The 16,050-nt window shown below is 37.2% G+C and overlaps 1 protein-coding gene across 2 annotated transcripts in view; it reads left to right on the top strand.

The window, feature by feature from the left end:
- The first annotated feature begins 671 nt into the window (after nucleotides 1-671).
- fbxo38 (F-box protein 38) overlaps nucleotides 672-16,050 on the top strand; it is a 76,051-nt gene continuing 60,672 nt past the window's right edge. Inside the window, exons 1-8 of one of the 2 annotated variants that reach the window (XM_015018820.1) lie at nucleotides 672-850; nucleotides 2,014-2,177; nucleotides 6,210-6,375; nucleotides 8,163-8,438; nucleotides 12,359-12,452; nucleotides 13,239-13,369; nucleotides 14,199-14,369; nucleotides 14,463-14,605. In XM_015018820.1, coding sequence (XP_014874306.1) covers nucleotides 727-850; nucleotides 2,014-2,177; nucleotides 6,210-6,375; nucleotides 8,163-8,438; nucleotides 12,359-12,452; nucleotides 13,239-13,369; nucleotides 14,199-14,369; nucleotides 14,463-14,605 — 1,269 coding nt within the window. In that variant the 5' untranslated portion in view covers nucleotides 672-726. The remainder of the gene's footprint in view (nucleotides 851-2,013; nucleotides 2,178-6,209; nucleotides 6,376-8,162; nucleotides 8,439-12,358; nucleotides 12,453-13,238; nucleotides 13,370-14,198; nucleotides 14,370-14,462; nucleotides 14,606-16,050) is intronic. The other variant, XM_015018819.1, reaches the window with a different exon arrangement.

Genomic DNA, 16,050 nt, shown 5'->3' with positions numbered 1-16,050 from the left:
ATATATGTATATGTAAGCGATTTAAAAAATATATATATTATTATTATTTTCCTAAAAACATTAAACAAGCAACACTTAGCCTGGTAGGAGGGCTAGTAAAGAGGCTTATAATACACTGGGGGAAACTCGGAAGTAAGAAATCTATTCACATTTTTGACATTTTATTTCTGGGACTCCAAAACTGGCAATATGGTTGAGAAGAAACAAAATAAACATCAAATAGATGACATTTATGTTTTATTTCAGAGACTGGTAATTGCTCGAATTTGTGTGCAATTTGAGTTTTTTAAATTGACAAAGAATATTGATGACTTTTTAAGCAAGTGGGATATCGATGTTTTGTGTTGGATGAAGCATCTTTATTTTTTTCCATTTTGATTTTATTTTATTGATGCTTGTTTTTGGTTGTCTGACACTAACAGACAACCAAATAAAGGTGTGTGTGAGTGTGAAATAAAGGCAATTTTAAACTCAACTCTATCTTTGTCTCTCTCTGTCTTTCTCACTGTCTCTGATTTTGTCTCTGTATATACAGAAAGTAGAATCAATTCCAAATGCAAGTAATTTACATGGAAGATGTCTGTATATGTTGTATTTTGTGAATTGGCGTTATGTAAATAAAAGGTTGGACTGTTTTTTAATTGATCCAACTCTACCATATATGTGATCTAACCTAAAATTGCAAATATTTTAAGAACCTTCTCTTTTTATTTTAGGTACCTTCCCATGAAGGACATCGTGTGTATGGAGTGTTTGTCTAGAAAGCTTCGAGAAGCTGTAAGTTTGTACCTGAGAGTAATCAAAATAGTGGATCTTTGTGCTGGTTGCTGGTGGGAGTACATGCCTTCAGGTAAGAGCCCTTTTGACAAAACATTCAATTTCATTCATAACAAATAATTTAAACCATTTAAAATTTTCCAACTTTGTAGATTTTCTTTATTACCCATGTCAAGCCACAAAGTGGTGACAAAAATAACTCGAAGAATAATCTGAATTATTATTTTCAATTGAAAATAGTGAAAATATTTTCTATTATATACTCAAGTTATTGAAAGTATTCAATAACTTGCTATGTAATAACTGCTGTTACATACCAGTTATTTGGTATGTAAAAACAAATAACTTTTGTCACAGGATTAAACTCAATGCATCAAATTTAAACCCATTATTTTCTGAAGTTCTTTAACTCATTTGCATGGGTTATATTTCAACTGAATGCATTTTGCTGTGAGTTAACAATTTATTGTGCTCAAAATAAGGAGTGAACTATCCCCACTCCAGCTAAGTATCTTATAACTCTACAAATATTTTAAGACATTTCTACACTTCAGAAGCAAGTGTTTCAGGACCAGTTTCTTCATAATCGTATGCCTTTAAATAATGACTGTGGATGATGTTCCGATCAGTTGTATATTTTTTTTGTACATTTTGTGTTGGGTGGTAATGGTGCCCGAGTGTGTGGGCATTGTTTTAGGTGAGGGAGCAAAGGCACAAACTATGATGTCTTTGCTGAAATTGTAGTAGATGTTTTTTCTTAAAAAAAGAAAATGTGTTTGCCTCGCGAATGTGTCAACAATGCGTCGTGGAATATTATTATTTTGGATATTGATTCTATCATGCTGATAGGGTTGGTGTTGTAAAGGTCTAGGTGGGATGGGTGGGTCGGAACAAGCTATTTGAATTCCCTTTATGTTCCAAGGGATACATTGTTTTGCCTCAAGCAAACTGCCTGTTTGTACACTTATTCCAATGATTAAAAGAATAAATCAATGTAAAAAGATTTTTCATTCTACGGGATTTTATGTGTGAGTCACCAGTCTTTGTGGTATAAATTTAATCTGAAACACAGTCGGTTCATGTTTGTATAATCTAGAGCCAAAATCAAAAATTGTGATTTGTTGCTCTGCCCTATTCCAAGAAATCTAAAGCTTCACTGGAACATGTTGTAGTGCTTTATTGAGCCCTCATACCTTTCATAAACAGTTCACTAGTTGATTATGTTTTAATTCTTAGGTTTTACAGATAGAAGCTTCTTGATTCTTTTGAAGAAGATGCCTGACTTGGAACAGCTTTATGGTCTCCACCCTCGGTACCTGGAAAGGAGACGTGTCAGAGGTTATGAAGCTTTCAGTATTCCTGGAGTACTGGAGGCACTACAAGCATGTCCTAATCTGCTGGTAAGTGTGAGCAATGTATCTTCATAAACATTCACCTTGGTGATTTATTTTTATGGGTTTGTTGCTTGACCTTGTGACATTAAAATAGAAAAGAGCGCTTGTCACTGCTCTGGCAATTCTTGAAATTACAAAAGGCTGTTGCAGCAGTTTCACTGTTGGGCCTACAGAGCTACAGCCAGAATTAAAATTAACAGCGATCTCACTAAACTATTTACTTTGAGAAGCAGTACAAGACCAGCATTTCGCTTCACTCCAGCAGGGGAAATCCCACAAGCCTCAAGAGTAGTTCAGTGGCACCAAACGCTAGTTCAGCTCAGAGATAACACTCGGATGAGAATTTCTTGTAAGTAAAGCTGAGGTAATTCTTTTTTTCAGCTTCCTCACTGACAAACACTTGCAGAAAGAGCTGGATGGGACAAAAAAGAACAAAAGTGTTCTGCTTTCACTGGGAAATTACCTCGGCAGCTTAAGCAGGAATTTGATTTAACTAAAGCATACAAAGTGCAATAGTGAGTGAGGGCTTTGATTCGTGTGACCAATGTAATCACTCCATGATAGACAGTGACCAACAGATATAATGAGCTGGCAGAGGCTTTCATTTACACAATATCGCCATAGTCTAGAATGCTCATAAAAGTGGCAGAAACAAGATGCCACTTGGCTTTTTTTTTTTTTGAGAAATAACTCTCAATTAAAAAAACAAACAAAAAAAAACCTAATTTTAACTTAAGTTTTTTGTAAGAAAATTTTTATTGTGGGGCTTAAAAGTTACATTTTTATCTATGTTGATGCAAAGATATTTATACAATGTTATAAAATCAATGGACATTCATGGAACCCCCTAAAAGATACTAGAAACTGCAAGGAAATTGAAATGTTGAAGGCTGAAGGTGTTGCCCTATACTCAGCCAATTTACTCAGCAGGGTGGAAAAGTATGGAAGGCAACCAGATGATTCAACTTTTTCATATCTTTTTATGGATTTCATAACATCACTCTTCAATTTTTCAGTTGCATTATTGTTATAAAGCAACCAATAATTCATAACTCTCTTAATTCAGCCACTCTAACTTTTTTGAAAATTCTGCTCCTCTCTAAACAGCTCAACTCTCATTGATGTGGGACTTGCAGTTTTCTGGGAAATCAATGCCGGTGTCACCAAATTGGGAATAGGATGCTATATATTGTGAGAGAGGAAAAATCAGCAACACAGCTTTGATCTGACCTGTTTTTGTAACGTCATTTCTAGGGCTGTTGTAAACTAATATTTTAGTAATTGAGTAATTTATCGATTATTCTTGCGCTTAATTGAGTAATCGGATAAAAAATTAAATTAAATAAAACATTGGTATAACTAACATAATAGCAAAATTGCTATCGGATATCAACATCAGTCCAATTTTTCCACATTTGAGCTTCTCTAACAGTTACTTTTCTGTAGTTTAGAAAATTAACTTGTAACAATAACAGCTCACTTTCTAAGTTAACCTGAAGAAAAGTTATATAAGAATCTGAAATTATATTCAATTTAATAATAAAAAGGCAGGCTCACAAATACACTTATAAAAACGTCTAAACTCCAGTTTTTGTTTGTCGTCTATGTATTCATCTTCAGTCAGTTTAATAGGTGAACTCTCACCTTGCCCAGATATTTATAGCTTTTGTGTTCATGTTTTTGACGGGATTCGACACCTTCGTTCATCACACACAGAAACGCATCTACCAGCTACGTGCCGCCATGACACGCATCACCCCCCATTAGTGGCCATGGGGATGATATGAAATTTATTTTGCGGTTCGTCCGTAAACCTACACTTGTGTTAATCAGATAATGCGCAGCTGCCCGCTGTCTTCAGTCTATCCACTCACCTGTATAAATACATCTTGAGCGCTCGTCCCCACCGTTCGCTCTGAACTGGCCACCAAGCAGCAGCTCCAGGAGGAGAAGAGCTGCTGTACGCCAAGCGTCGTGCCAGTCATTTTAAGGATGCTTATTGGTCCCCCAAAAAACGACAAAGACTCAGACATTATCATCAATCAATAAAATCCTCTCAGGCCGAACTTGAAAACTGGACGTTATGCTGCCAACACTTAGCTTTCATCAACAACTCAGGTGGAAGTGAGAGCGCTACGCAACGAAGCCTCGAGGCAGATAAATTTTCCGTGAGGAATTTTAATAATCGAGGTACTCGAATCACTTGAGGAATCGTTTCAGCCCTAGACATTTCCTAAATGATGCCACATAGACCCGTATGGCTGATATGAGTTTCTCTTGAGACCTTCCTGGGGCTCCTGATACAGTTATTTTGATACCTGTTCAAGTTTTTCCATAAAATTTTCCAGTACACTAAATCAGCATTTTACTGAAAGAGCTCAAATTATAAACTTCTAAAATTATACATATTTTTACATACTCACAGCTCCTATATAAAATGTGATACACACATGAAACAAGCATGATTATTCACTGATCCTTTCTGATTCTTACGGTGCAAGTATATCAATGGCCCTTTATATTTTCCAAGTTAGAGGGCATAGTTTGAAACCTAGTGAAGAATTTTTAGCGTCTGTCCATTTTATCAATGTTTTTGACACAGTTTTATGCCTTCAATATAATATTTTGAAAAATTTTGAATAGGACAGGAACATTCCCTAATTCGTTTAGAAAAAAAATATAGATTAATGATATCCAAAGCCTTTACGGTTCCTGAGATATCAACAGGCATTCAGCGTTATCGGTGGCTGCTATAAAGTTCTTTATTGAACTGGTGGACTGGTGTCTTCCCCTCCTGCAGCTCTCCAACACATGCCAGTATATGTAAAGCCCTTGTGAGGACACTGCCTCTTTAACATGCTATCTTTTAAGGTAAAAGTTAATCTAATCAATGCTACTATCTTCAAAGAGCTATTTGAAACTCTCCTTATGACTAATGGAAGTGAAGCACTGCTTAAATAACATTGGTACCAGATTTAAAAAAAGAAAAAACAGCAGCCATTTTGTGACTCACCTCTACCAGGACAACAGTGATTTCTTTTAATACTGTTGTTTCATAGACTTCATTATGTAGGGTTTTGTAAGCATGATAGATGGACATGGAGCAGGCAGATGAGATTTTTACAGTGACATGCTGTTATTACAGGTCAACATGTTAGTTGTTGCTGTCATGAGTATTTTAGCTAGCTTTAACTTTTTAGCTATTTTTTAGCTTTTACTTTGATTTTTCCACATTATATAGAATATGTTATAGTAGGTCAACATGCTAGTGGTAGCCTAGATTATATCAATAGTATTTTTGTTAGCTTTAGCTATTTAGCTCATTTTACGCTATAAATTGCTGTAACTGTACAGCAATTTATTCTTTGAAAGCAGTGTTCTGCACCAATGTCAAATAATCTGAGTGGGACTTATCTCCTCTTTAATAGGTTTTCTTTATGTGTTTAGGTTTCTTCTGCTGCTTCTGCCCATTTTGTACATTTCTGCAAATCTTCTGCAGTTAAATTCAATTTTCACCCAAAAATTGTTAACAGCTGATTTTATTTTATTTTATTTTATTTTTTTACATTTGTTTTGAAATGCATTTTTCTGTCAAAATCCAAATTTTGTAGTTTTATTTAAATTCCAGAAATATATTTTATTTTATGGGAGGGATTCTCAAATCCAGGCTTTGAGGACAACATGGAGAACTTGATTGCATACTGAGCAGGTAATTTAGCCATTTAATTCAGGTGTGTTGGACCAAGGACAAGGGCCTCAAGGCCTGGATTTGAGGATTCCTCTTATTCCTGTTCCTACTGTTGTAACAGTAGTATTAGGTGCTACTCCCTAATTTACCCACTGTGGGACAATAAAGCATATTTCTGTTCTATTCTATTAATTCATTGTTGCCTTATGTGTTTATTTAGTCACAATGACACAATAAAGTGTTTTGGTAATTGTCCTTCTTTCTGTTTTTAACCTGTCTAAAGTACTTCGTGTTACACCCAACTGTATGACAAGTGCTATAAATAAACATTGATTATTATTTTGTTTTAGGGCCTTGAGACTTCTCATCTAGAGCTAGTGGAAGCTATTTGGAACTACATGCCTCAGGTTCACATTCTGGGAAAGTTTCGCAACCGAAATGGGGCTTTTCCAATTCCTGCTGAAAATAAACTTACCATCCCTGTAACTGCAAAACTCCAGACATTACACCTTGTGGGTGAGTGGGGTACAATACCCAAAAGAGACATGACATGTTTTTTATATGAATTATATACATTAGTGGTGCAGTTGGTAGCTCTGTTACCTTGCAGCATGCGTGAGTTGTCTCCTAATACTCCTCCCACAGTCCAGGACAGGGGTTGGCAACCCAAAATGTTGGAAGAGCCATAATGGACCAAAAAAAATCAAAAAACAAATCTGTCTGGAGCCGCAAAAAATTAAAAGCCTTGTATAAGGCTTATAATGAAAGCAAAACTGGCTTTAAGTGTTTATATTAGCCTATAATCAAAATGACTAAGTGTATACATAATTAGCATTCATGATTAAATGTCTATTTTCCCTGCAGTGTGTCCTGGAAGGAATGACGCATCACGTGACTACTCTGTTGTACGATGTACATTTTTATTATGAAGATCGACAGGGAAAAGGTCTTTCTTTTTTCTTTTTGGAACTCAGAAAATCTGCTCCCAAATGCAGTTTACATAACGACCGCTCTTTGTAAATAATCACCAAAGTGTGTGATTGAAAAAACAACAAAACAGAACGTGCATAACGTGCCCCTTATCTGGGCAACAAATGGAGTGCAATAAAACACAACCTGCAGTTATGAAAATAAAGCAGTAGCCTTTTGAAAAGATAAAGTATATAAAATTAAACTTTAAGTTTGATTTCTGTGCAAATGCCAAGCAAGTCAGTGCAATGGTAAAACATATCCTCTTCTCTTTTGACACGCAACCATCCCCAGACCTGAGCAACAAAACACAATGATATCGCTAAGTGTCATTCTAAGTATATACTGACAAAAATCACAAATGAATTTATAAAAACAACCACTTTGTTACTAAATATATGTGCCTAAGATAGGATTGTGTTGTTACGCGTTTGTGACTTAAACACATTAAACACGTGTTTTTAAACATGTGTTTAATGTGACTTCTGTTTACGGACATTACTGGCCAGCTTCTCAACATAGAGCATGTAAGATGCAACTTTAATCTTGACGCAGCAGCTAATGTACCGCCTTCCCTGGAAATGTCTTTCCGTATTTTTTGGACTGTAAACTGCTACTTTTTCCCCACGTTTTGAACCATGCGGCTTATAGTCTGGTGCGGCTTATATATGTACCTTTTCAGTTTTTTTATTTTTTTTTATTTGTAGGTGCGGCTTATAGTAAGGTGCGCTCTATAGTCTGGAAAGTACGGTACTCTTTTAGTTATTTGACAACTTCTCTCTGCAGAGCAAGCGTTCAGGTAATCCTTCTGCATTGGCAATGAATGCAAATGATTCGGTCCAAGAATTGTAGAAAATCTCCTCAGCTATTTTTCTCTTCTCCCCTTTATCCATGGCCCACCACACACCCGTTGGTTTGTTTACAAACAGCCCCCTGCCTCGCACCCCGCCCTGCTGAAAGAAATGCGTCACAGGCTTTTTCGCAAATTTTTGTTACTCTACACATTTTTATAGCATTGGAAAGCGTTAAGAATGATTGTGTCATGTTTGTCCTCCCACTGAAACCATATTAAAACAAAAAATATATTTCCCACCCCATCTTTTTCCATTTTCAAACATTTTTGAAAAAGCTCTAGAGAGCCACTAGGGCGGCGCTAAAGAGCCGCGGGTTGCTGACCCCTGGTGCAGGACATGACTGACAGGGTCTCGCTAATGTTGATGATGTTTTTTTTTGTCTGTCTCTGAAATGAATACGCAATTCTATTTTTTCACAAGACATTTTCAGCTCCCATTTTAAAGTGCTACAGCTGCATTTAATTCAAATGACTTTTGCAGGTGTGAATGTCCCAGAGATTCCATGTGTGTCTATGCTACGACACCTTTACCTGAAGTGGGTCCGTCTCACCAAGCCACAACCATTTAAGGACTTTTTGTGTGTGAACCTGAGATCTTTTGTGATGAGGAATTGTGCAGGGCCAACCAATTCCTTGAAATATGTTCCACTGGTTACGGGCTTAGCATCAGCCCGGAACTTGGAGCAACTGGAGCTGGTGAGGGTTCCTTTCCTGGGAGGCCTTATCCAACATGTGGTGGAGGATAGCTGGAGGTCAGGTAAGACATTATAATAGTCAAATGATTGTCTGTTGTACAGACAGGCATTCAATTCCCATTCAATTAAGTACATTCTAAATTGATCCATGTTAAAGGGACAGTATTTGGCGCCATTTCTGTGAGTGAACTCACACTGAAAGTCTTAAAAGTGCAGCATGTGACTAAAGCAACAGAAAGAGAGACCTTATATATGCATTTACATTTGCTATGTCCTAACATAAGGCAGATAATCTCTGAAAAAAATTGATCAATCTCCTCTGCCTCCTCCCTGCGTTTTGCAGAATTACTCAGCTCAGTCAGAAACAGCCAATCAGAACCAGCATTAATCATCTGACAAAATGACACTTTGATACAATGAAAAGTAATCTGCATGCAACTTCTATAACGTGTAAATTTATTCTTCCCTCAAAATAACTCTATATGCAACCATTAATGTGTAAACCACCGACAGCAAAAGTGAGTACACCCCTAAGAGACTACTCCCCTAAATGTCCGAATTGAGCACTGCTTGTCATTTTTCCTCCAAAATGTCATGAGACTAGTTAGTGTTACTAGGTCTAAGGTGTTCATAGGGAGCAGGTGTGTTAGATTTTGTAGTACAGCTCTCATACACTCTCATACTGGTCACTCAAAGTTCCAACATGGCATCTCATGGCAAAAAACTCTCTGAGGATCTTAAAAGTCGAATTGTTGCGCTACATGAAGATGGCCAAGGCCACAAGAGGGTTGCTAACACCCTAAGACTGAGCTGCACCTTTCTAAAAGAGTAGGGTAAACTCGGAACAGACGTTGCATTGGTCATCCAAAGAAGCTCAGTGTCACATCAAAATGCTGTCTTTGAAAGACAGGTTCTGTCAGATTGCTGCAGAGATTGAAGAGGTGGAAGGCCAGCCTATCATTGCTCAGACAATTCGCAGCACACTACATCAGATTGGACTACCTGGCTGTCACCCCAGAAGGAAGCCTCTTCTGACGTCTGTACACAAGAAAGCCCACAAACAGTTTGCTGAAGACATGTCAACAAAAGACATGGATTACTGGAACCAGGTCATGTGGTCTGATGAGACCAAGATCACTCTGTATATATATATATATATACATATATATATATATATATGTATATATATATATATATATATATATATATATATATTTTTTTATTATTATTTTGTGAAGAATCAACAAGGGGGGCACAATCGTGAGGTGTAAGGAAGTTTATTGAATATTATAAACTTTTAATAAATAAAAAACTGCAAAGTGGGGCATGCAATATTCGGCCCCCTTGTGTTAATACTTTGTAGCGCCACCGTTTGCTGCGATTACAGCTCCAAGTCGCTTGGGGTATGCATCAGTTTTGTAGGAGTAGTGGGAGAATGGGGATAGTTGGCTGAGGCCTTGCAGCCCGATAGACGCCGCCTTGCAGAGGAAATAGGAAAAATAAGAAAAACATCAGATAAGGAGAGGGACAAAAACAGCCTGTCTCACACTCTGCTCTTTGCAGGGCAGAGTTTGAGATGAAGAAAAAACCTCGGCACATAAGCACATATAAACACATATAGACAAAACCAGCTGGGTACGAGGAGGAGGTGTGACGTGCAAATGGGTCTCATGTGAGTTATGTGTGTGTCAGACCATGAACCCTAACTTAAGCACACAATTGTCTGTGATTGTGAGGATGATGTGGGAGTTCACCACCAGCTTATCGGTTCAGGGCCACAGATGTCCTCAGGGAAGGGGGCAGCAGAACAGAGCCTTCTTTAGACATAACGACCAGGGGAGGATAGCTGACCAGCCAAGGCCAGCCCGGGGAGCCAGATTCCGATAGCAGAAATTTGTTTAGGTCAGGCTGACATCAGTTTACTGCCTGCCTTGAAAGTCTCGCTGGTGCTTCTCATTGGCAAATCCAAACAGCCAAATTTAGGGTCTCCCACCTGATCCGAGCGAACAACGTTCTCCAAGGTCATACCATATCCATTCTGAGTCCGAGATCTGCTGCCCGGCCACGGTCCTGTTCCAGGATCATACCCAGTCTGCTGCTCAGCTCCTGTATCATCTCAGTCTGAGTGTTTATCGCTCTGTCCCTGCTGAAGAAAAGCAGGCCCAAACCATGATGCTGCCACCACCATGTTTGACAGTATGGATGGTGTGTTAGGGTGATGAGCTGTGTTGCTTTTATGCCAAACATATCGTTTTGCATTGTGGCCAAAAAGTTTGATTTTGGTTCTGACCAGAACTCCTTCTTCCACTTGTTTGCTGTGTCTCCCAGGTGGCTTGTGGCAAACTTTAAACAAAACTTTTTATGGATATCTTTGAGAAATGGCTTTCTTCTTGCCACTTTTCCATAAAGGCCAGATTTGTGTACGACTGATTGTTGTCCTATGGACAGACTCTCCCACCTCAGCTGTAGATCTCTGCAGTTCATCCAGAGTGATCATGGGCCTCTTGGCTGCATCTCTGATCAGTCTTCTCCTTGTTCGAGGTGAAAGTTTAGAGGGACGGCCGGGTCTTGGTAGATCTGGTCTGATACTCCTCCCATTTCAATATGATTGCTTGCTCAGTGCTCCTTGAGATGTTTAAAGCTTGGGAAATCTTTTTGTATCCAAATCCGACTTTAAACTTCTCCACAACAGTATCTTGGACCACTATCTTGATGCTCTCTGCGCTTTAAACACAACTCTGAGACCATCACAGAGCGGGTGCATTTATAGGGGACTTGATTAAAACACAGGTGGATTCTACTTATCATCAGTCATTTAGGACCACACTGGATCATTCAGAGATCCAAACTGAACTTCTGGAGTGAGTTTGCTGCACTGAAAGTAAAGGGGCCCAATAATATTGCACACCCCACTTTGCAGTTTTTTTATTTGTTAAAAAAGTTTAAAAAAATATCCAATAAACTTTGTTCCACCTCACGATTGTGTCCCACTTGTTGATTCTTCACAAAATAATAACAATTTTAGATCTTTATGTTTAAAGCCTGAAAAGCAGCAAAAGGTTGAAAAGTTCAAGGGGGCCGAATACTTTCACAAGGCACTGTGATGTAATATAATTTTGACATTGCAGCAATTCCTCATACAGTGCATAGATATATCAAGATTGAAAAGAAAAACTTTTAACAGGAAGAGCAGAACCTGGCTCAGTGTGACCAGCCATTGCTTCAGATTTAAGAAGACAAATAATGGAGAATAAAACCTCATTTCTCAAGTCTGTAAGATAAAAGAACGTATAACGTTTGTCCCAGCAAAAGCTATCTTCTCGGAGAGCCAAAGGGCTAATCACTGAAAGACGGGATTATCATCAGTAAAAGGAAAACGTATATCATTTGTAGCAGTAGCTGAAACGACGTTCCCTTCTGGAAGATGCCACAGCTAAGAAGAATACCAGACCAGATTTAGTTTCTTTAGAGAGAAAAACAGACACAGAACATAAAGTTAAAAGCTGAATTAACCTCAAATAATAAAATTAGAGAGCAACAAAGTGAAGAAAAGTAGTCATTATGTCTGCTGGCATCCAATACTTATAGCAGCATAATGCAGACATGGCTTATGACTGTAGAGGATCTATCTGGCCATAGTTTAAAATAAATACAGAAATAATAACCATGTGACTAAATTTACAAAATATAGTTATTAAAAGACTGTGTAACTGTTGTCAGTAATTAAATTATACTGTGAGACATGAATGTGTACATCTCTTTTAATTGGCTTCTTTATTAAATTACCTATGGAATAACTACCTGATTTATTCATTATGTGTTATGATTTTCAGTTTTATTTATTAGTCACTTATTTTTTTATGTATTTATGTGTATCTTTTAATATTTTTGTTTTTTAAACTTCCTTGGTATTTTCTACACAATTTATTCATCAAGTATAAAATGGTCACGTTGTCTTTAAGTCGTTTTTGTGTTTTCTTAGGAGGATTTAGAAACCTTCACACCATTGTGTTTGGAGCTTGCAAGAATGCCTTGGAAGTGGACTTGGGCTACCTCATTATCACTGCTGCCCGCAGGTGCTCAGCCGTTTATGCTAATACTTTTTATATATTCATTCAGCTAATCATTATGGAGTTTAATTCTGGGAGAGAATATCTGTTGACCTGTTATGTTTTTGTTTAGATCGACAGTCTCTCATACTCTGGCAAACTGCGCATGTTCTGTGAGCTGCTCAGAATTTGTGTGCTCTCTTGAGGATTGAAATTTAATTCTCAAGAGTACTGATTTCCTGCATTTCTCCTGACAAGTTCCTTCATTTCCCACAAATGTCTTGGACAGTCAGATATTTCATGTGCAGCAACACAAATGTAAACAGTCACACACTGCAGTAGGAGCAACACAAGGACTTAGCTTATGGCTCAGAATGAGTTATATTCTTTTATCTATTTTTAAAATGCCTTTTGATTAAAGAGGCTAAATAAACAAATGAAGCTGTTTAAATAGGCAAATTCAAACTTCACATGTTTGATCAACTTTTGGTTAGAGGTCAATTGCTCTGTTCTGAATTCAGTTTAAGTGAGCTGGTGTTTCATTCTTATTAAGCACATAAGGTTCAGATACCTTCTCTGTGTTATTTATTCTGGTGCTTCTCTTTTATATCCGTTTTTCTTTCTAATTTTAATTGTGTGTGTCTTTAAATACTAGAGTAACATGGCACATAAAATAGTCCTTCACACCACAATTGCTGCTCGAACCTCATAATAGTCCTCAACATTAACATTTTAGATTGTTGATTTACTGAGAATATTATTTTAACATTTTAATAAGTTGATGTTTAATTCTATCCCATTTGTATTTTACAGGCTTCATGAACTGCGAATCCAGCCTTCACTTACTAAAGATGGAGTTTTCTCAGCTCTCAAAATGGCCGAACTTGAGTTCCCCCAGTTTGAGACGCTCCATTTGGGATATGTGGATGATTTTCTTCTACAATGTTTGTACTTCTCATAAAGCTTAGAAAATAATGTGGTTGAGTCAGCATGCCTAACATAAATTTTGTTTTGTGGTGGCTATTATAAGCATGCTGCATTCAACCTGTTTTTGTTTCATTGTTTACTCTGACTGATTAGTTATTTGAGGAGTCAATAAATACTCCTGGTGATATTGCTGTTAACACTTACATGGATCATATCTCCATGTAAGATATGATCCATATCTTACATGGATATGTAAGATATCCATGTATCAATATCCAGGTATCAATATCAATATCCTGGTGATATTGCTGTTAACACTTACATGGATCATATCTCCTCCCACTCTGATTGGCTTGTAGACGTCTAAACATACTTCTACATAGTTTTTATTCAGTAAAAAGGCCTGTGTCTATCTGTTAGCATAAATGCACTCTAATGTTCACATTTTTCAAATTCAAATATACTTTATTAATCCCAAAGTGAAATTAAATGTTATTGTAACTCAATGAGTGGAAACTAAAGTTCTTTAATGCGCTATTAAAAACATAGATGACAAGGTTTTTATATACACTCTTTAGAGCCGTTTTAATTTCGGCTCTCGAGCACTAACAAGACTTTTCTCTAGATTTGTGCCAAGTAGGAATTTAGTTGGCTAGTCTGTTTTTTTTCTCACCTTTTAATATGAGTTAATATTAAGTTTTGAAGTCTCATTTTCAAGAGCAACCTAATTTGATGGCAACTGTATAATTAATGTATGTGCCATGAAATAAAAATGTATTTATGAATATCTTATATATAATAAACTTGATGAAAACAGGTAAATGTTCTGCTGTTTTGCTAATGCAGGTAAGATGAGTCACTTGGAGCTGGTGAAATATGGCCTAGCTGATGTTATTGAGAACCCTGGCATCATCACGGATATCGGTATCAAGGTGGTAAATGAGGTGTTCACTAATATTAAATATCTGCTTATCTACAACTGTCCTCACCTTCATAACCCTCATCAGTGGATCACAGGTAAACCTCTTCTTTTTATGCTGCCATGTTGAAGTCTTCTGTTTAGTCTCTATGTGGAACTGCAGATGTGTCTTCTGCTACCGTCATCCTCAGATCACTCCAGATGGAGCCGTCTTGTTGACCTGACCTTAGTTCGTTGTCATGCTATCAGATTGGAATCTTTCTGCCACTTTGTAGAGTTACTTCCCAGTTTGGAGTTCATCTGCTTGGACCAAATGTTCAGAGAGCCACCGAAGGTATTTTAGACACTCTCCCTCACATCATCCATTTCTTTAAGCATTGGGGTTTTCTAGTTATGTAAAAAAGAAAAGTAAGCAAATTACTCAAATTTTTAGGGTGAGGAATGCCTGTATTAGAGATACCAAAGTTTGCGTTTGTTTGTTATCAATATATCAGATAGTAAAGTCAACTGCTGGTGTTTTTTCCTATTGCTTCCATGCTGTCAATTTCATGTTACTATACACTAGTGGTTCTCAATACATGGTGTCCTGATGCTAGGTTTTTTCAGACCAACTACGAGTATTTCAATTGAGGTACTTGCTGATATCAATACCAGGGTTTACCGGAGAAAATGTACTAAATCTGATGGTTGGGGAGCCGTGGTAGTCCAGGGCTTCCCCCAGTGTATTATAAGCCTGGCAGCCCGTCATACTTCACTAGCCCCCAGCCAGGCTAAGCATTGCTTGTTTTTGTTTTTAGGAAAAATATAATAATAATAATAACAATAATAAAAAAACAACACTAAAATTGTTTTAAAAATCGCTTAATTTTCGTAAAAGCCAGGTTACCAGTGTCTGTTACGCTAAGCATTTCTTGGTGGAGCAGATTTATTCCTAAAAGAGAGGTTTATAGTTGATGCATTTAAAGCTAGAAGAGCTGAAGTTTACCTCAGTGCTGGTCACACGCCTCCTTTCACTCAAACTAGTCACATGAGTCTAAAACCCATTGCGTTAGCTCTGGTTGCGCAGCTCTATTTTTTTCCTGATTATATGATGTATCAAACCAAATTCTTTTGTTCACTCGTCTCATAAAACTCGAGCAACCAAAACAGTTTTTGTGAGACTTATTGAAAACTCACACACAAAATGGAAAGATACTAATTGAGGTACTTGCTGATATCAATACTGTTAGTGCTAGTTTTGCTGTTAGTGGTGTGGGCAATATGTGGAGGATTGGTCGACCTGCAGCTCTTTATGGCTACAATAAAAGTTTTACAAGACGCCATTTCTTTCAATCAGCTCTGACAGGAACGTTTCACCAAAACGCTTCCTGAAGTGCAGGAGAAGAAGGAGTTAAACATAAAGAAGTGATATGATTTTCCTGCCCTTAGGTGGAGCATACCCTTGTAATAGGCCAAGGAAAATATAGACTTATGGAAAATAAAATGAGGCATGAATGACCATAAGCGTGAAGACAATTACACCCCTCGGAAATCGTATATTTGAAAAAATTAGCACCAGTAAATTAAATCTCCTGTTTGTTGCGCATCTCTGTTTTTAAATTTACTTCAGATTTTTAATAAAACAATGAGCACTATATATAGACATTCAAGTCATACTTGAGAGTGCTTGGGAGAATAAACCCAGCCTAATAAATGACAAAACAAGAATCAAAAATAAAACATGGCACACAAACAAAAACCCAGCAATTATTTTCATAAGTACATGGATAAAAAGTAGAT

Source organism: Poecilia latipinna, unplaced genomic scaffold, assembly GCF_001443285.1.
Source record: "Poecilia latipinna isolate Pla-1442-1.1 unplaced genomic scaffold, P_latipinna-1.0 Scaffold2326, whole genome shotgun sequence".
Classification (NCBI taxonomy): Eukaryota; Metazoa; Chordata; class Actinopteri; order Cyprinodontiformes; family Poeciliidae; genus Poecilia; species Poecilia latipinna.
Note: the sequence above shows the minus strand (reverse complement) of the source record. Positions and strands in the feature narration are given on the sequence as shown.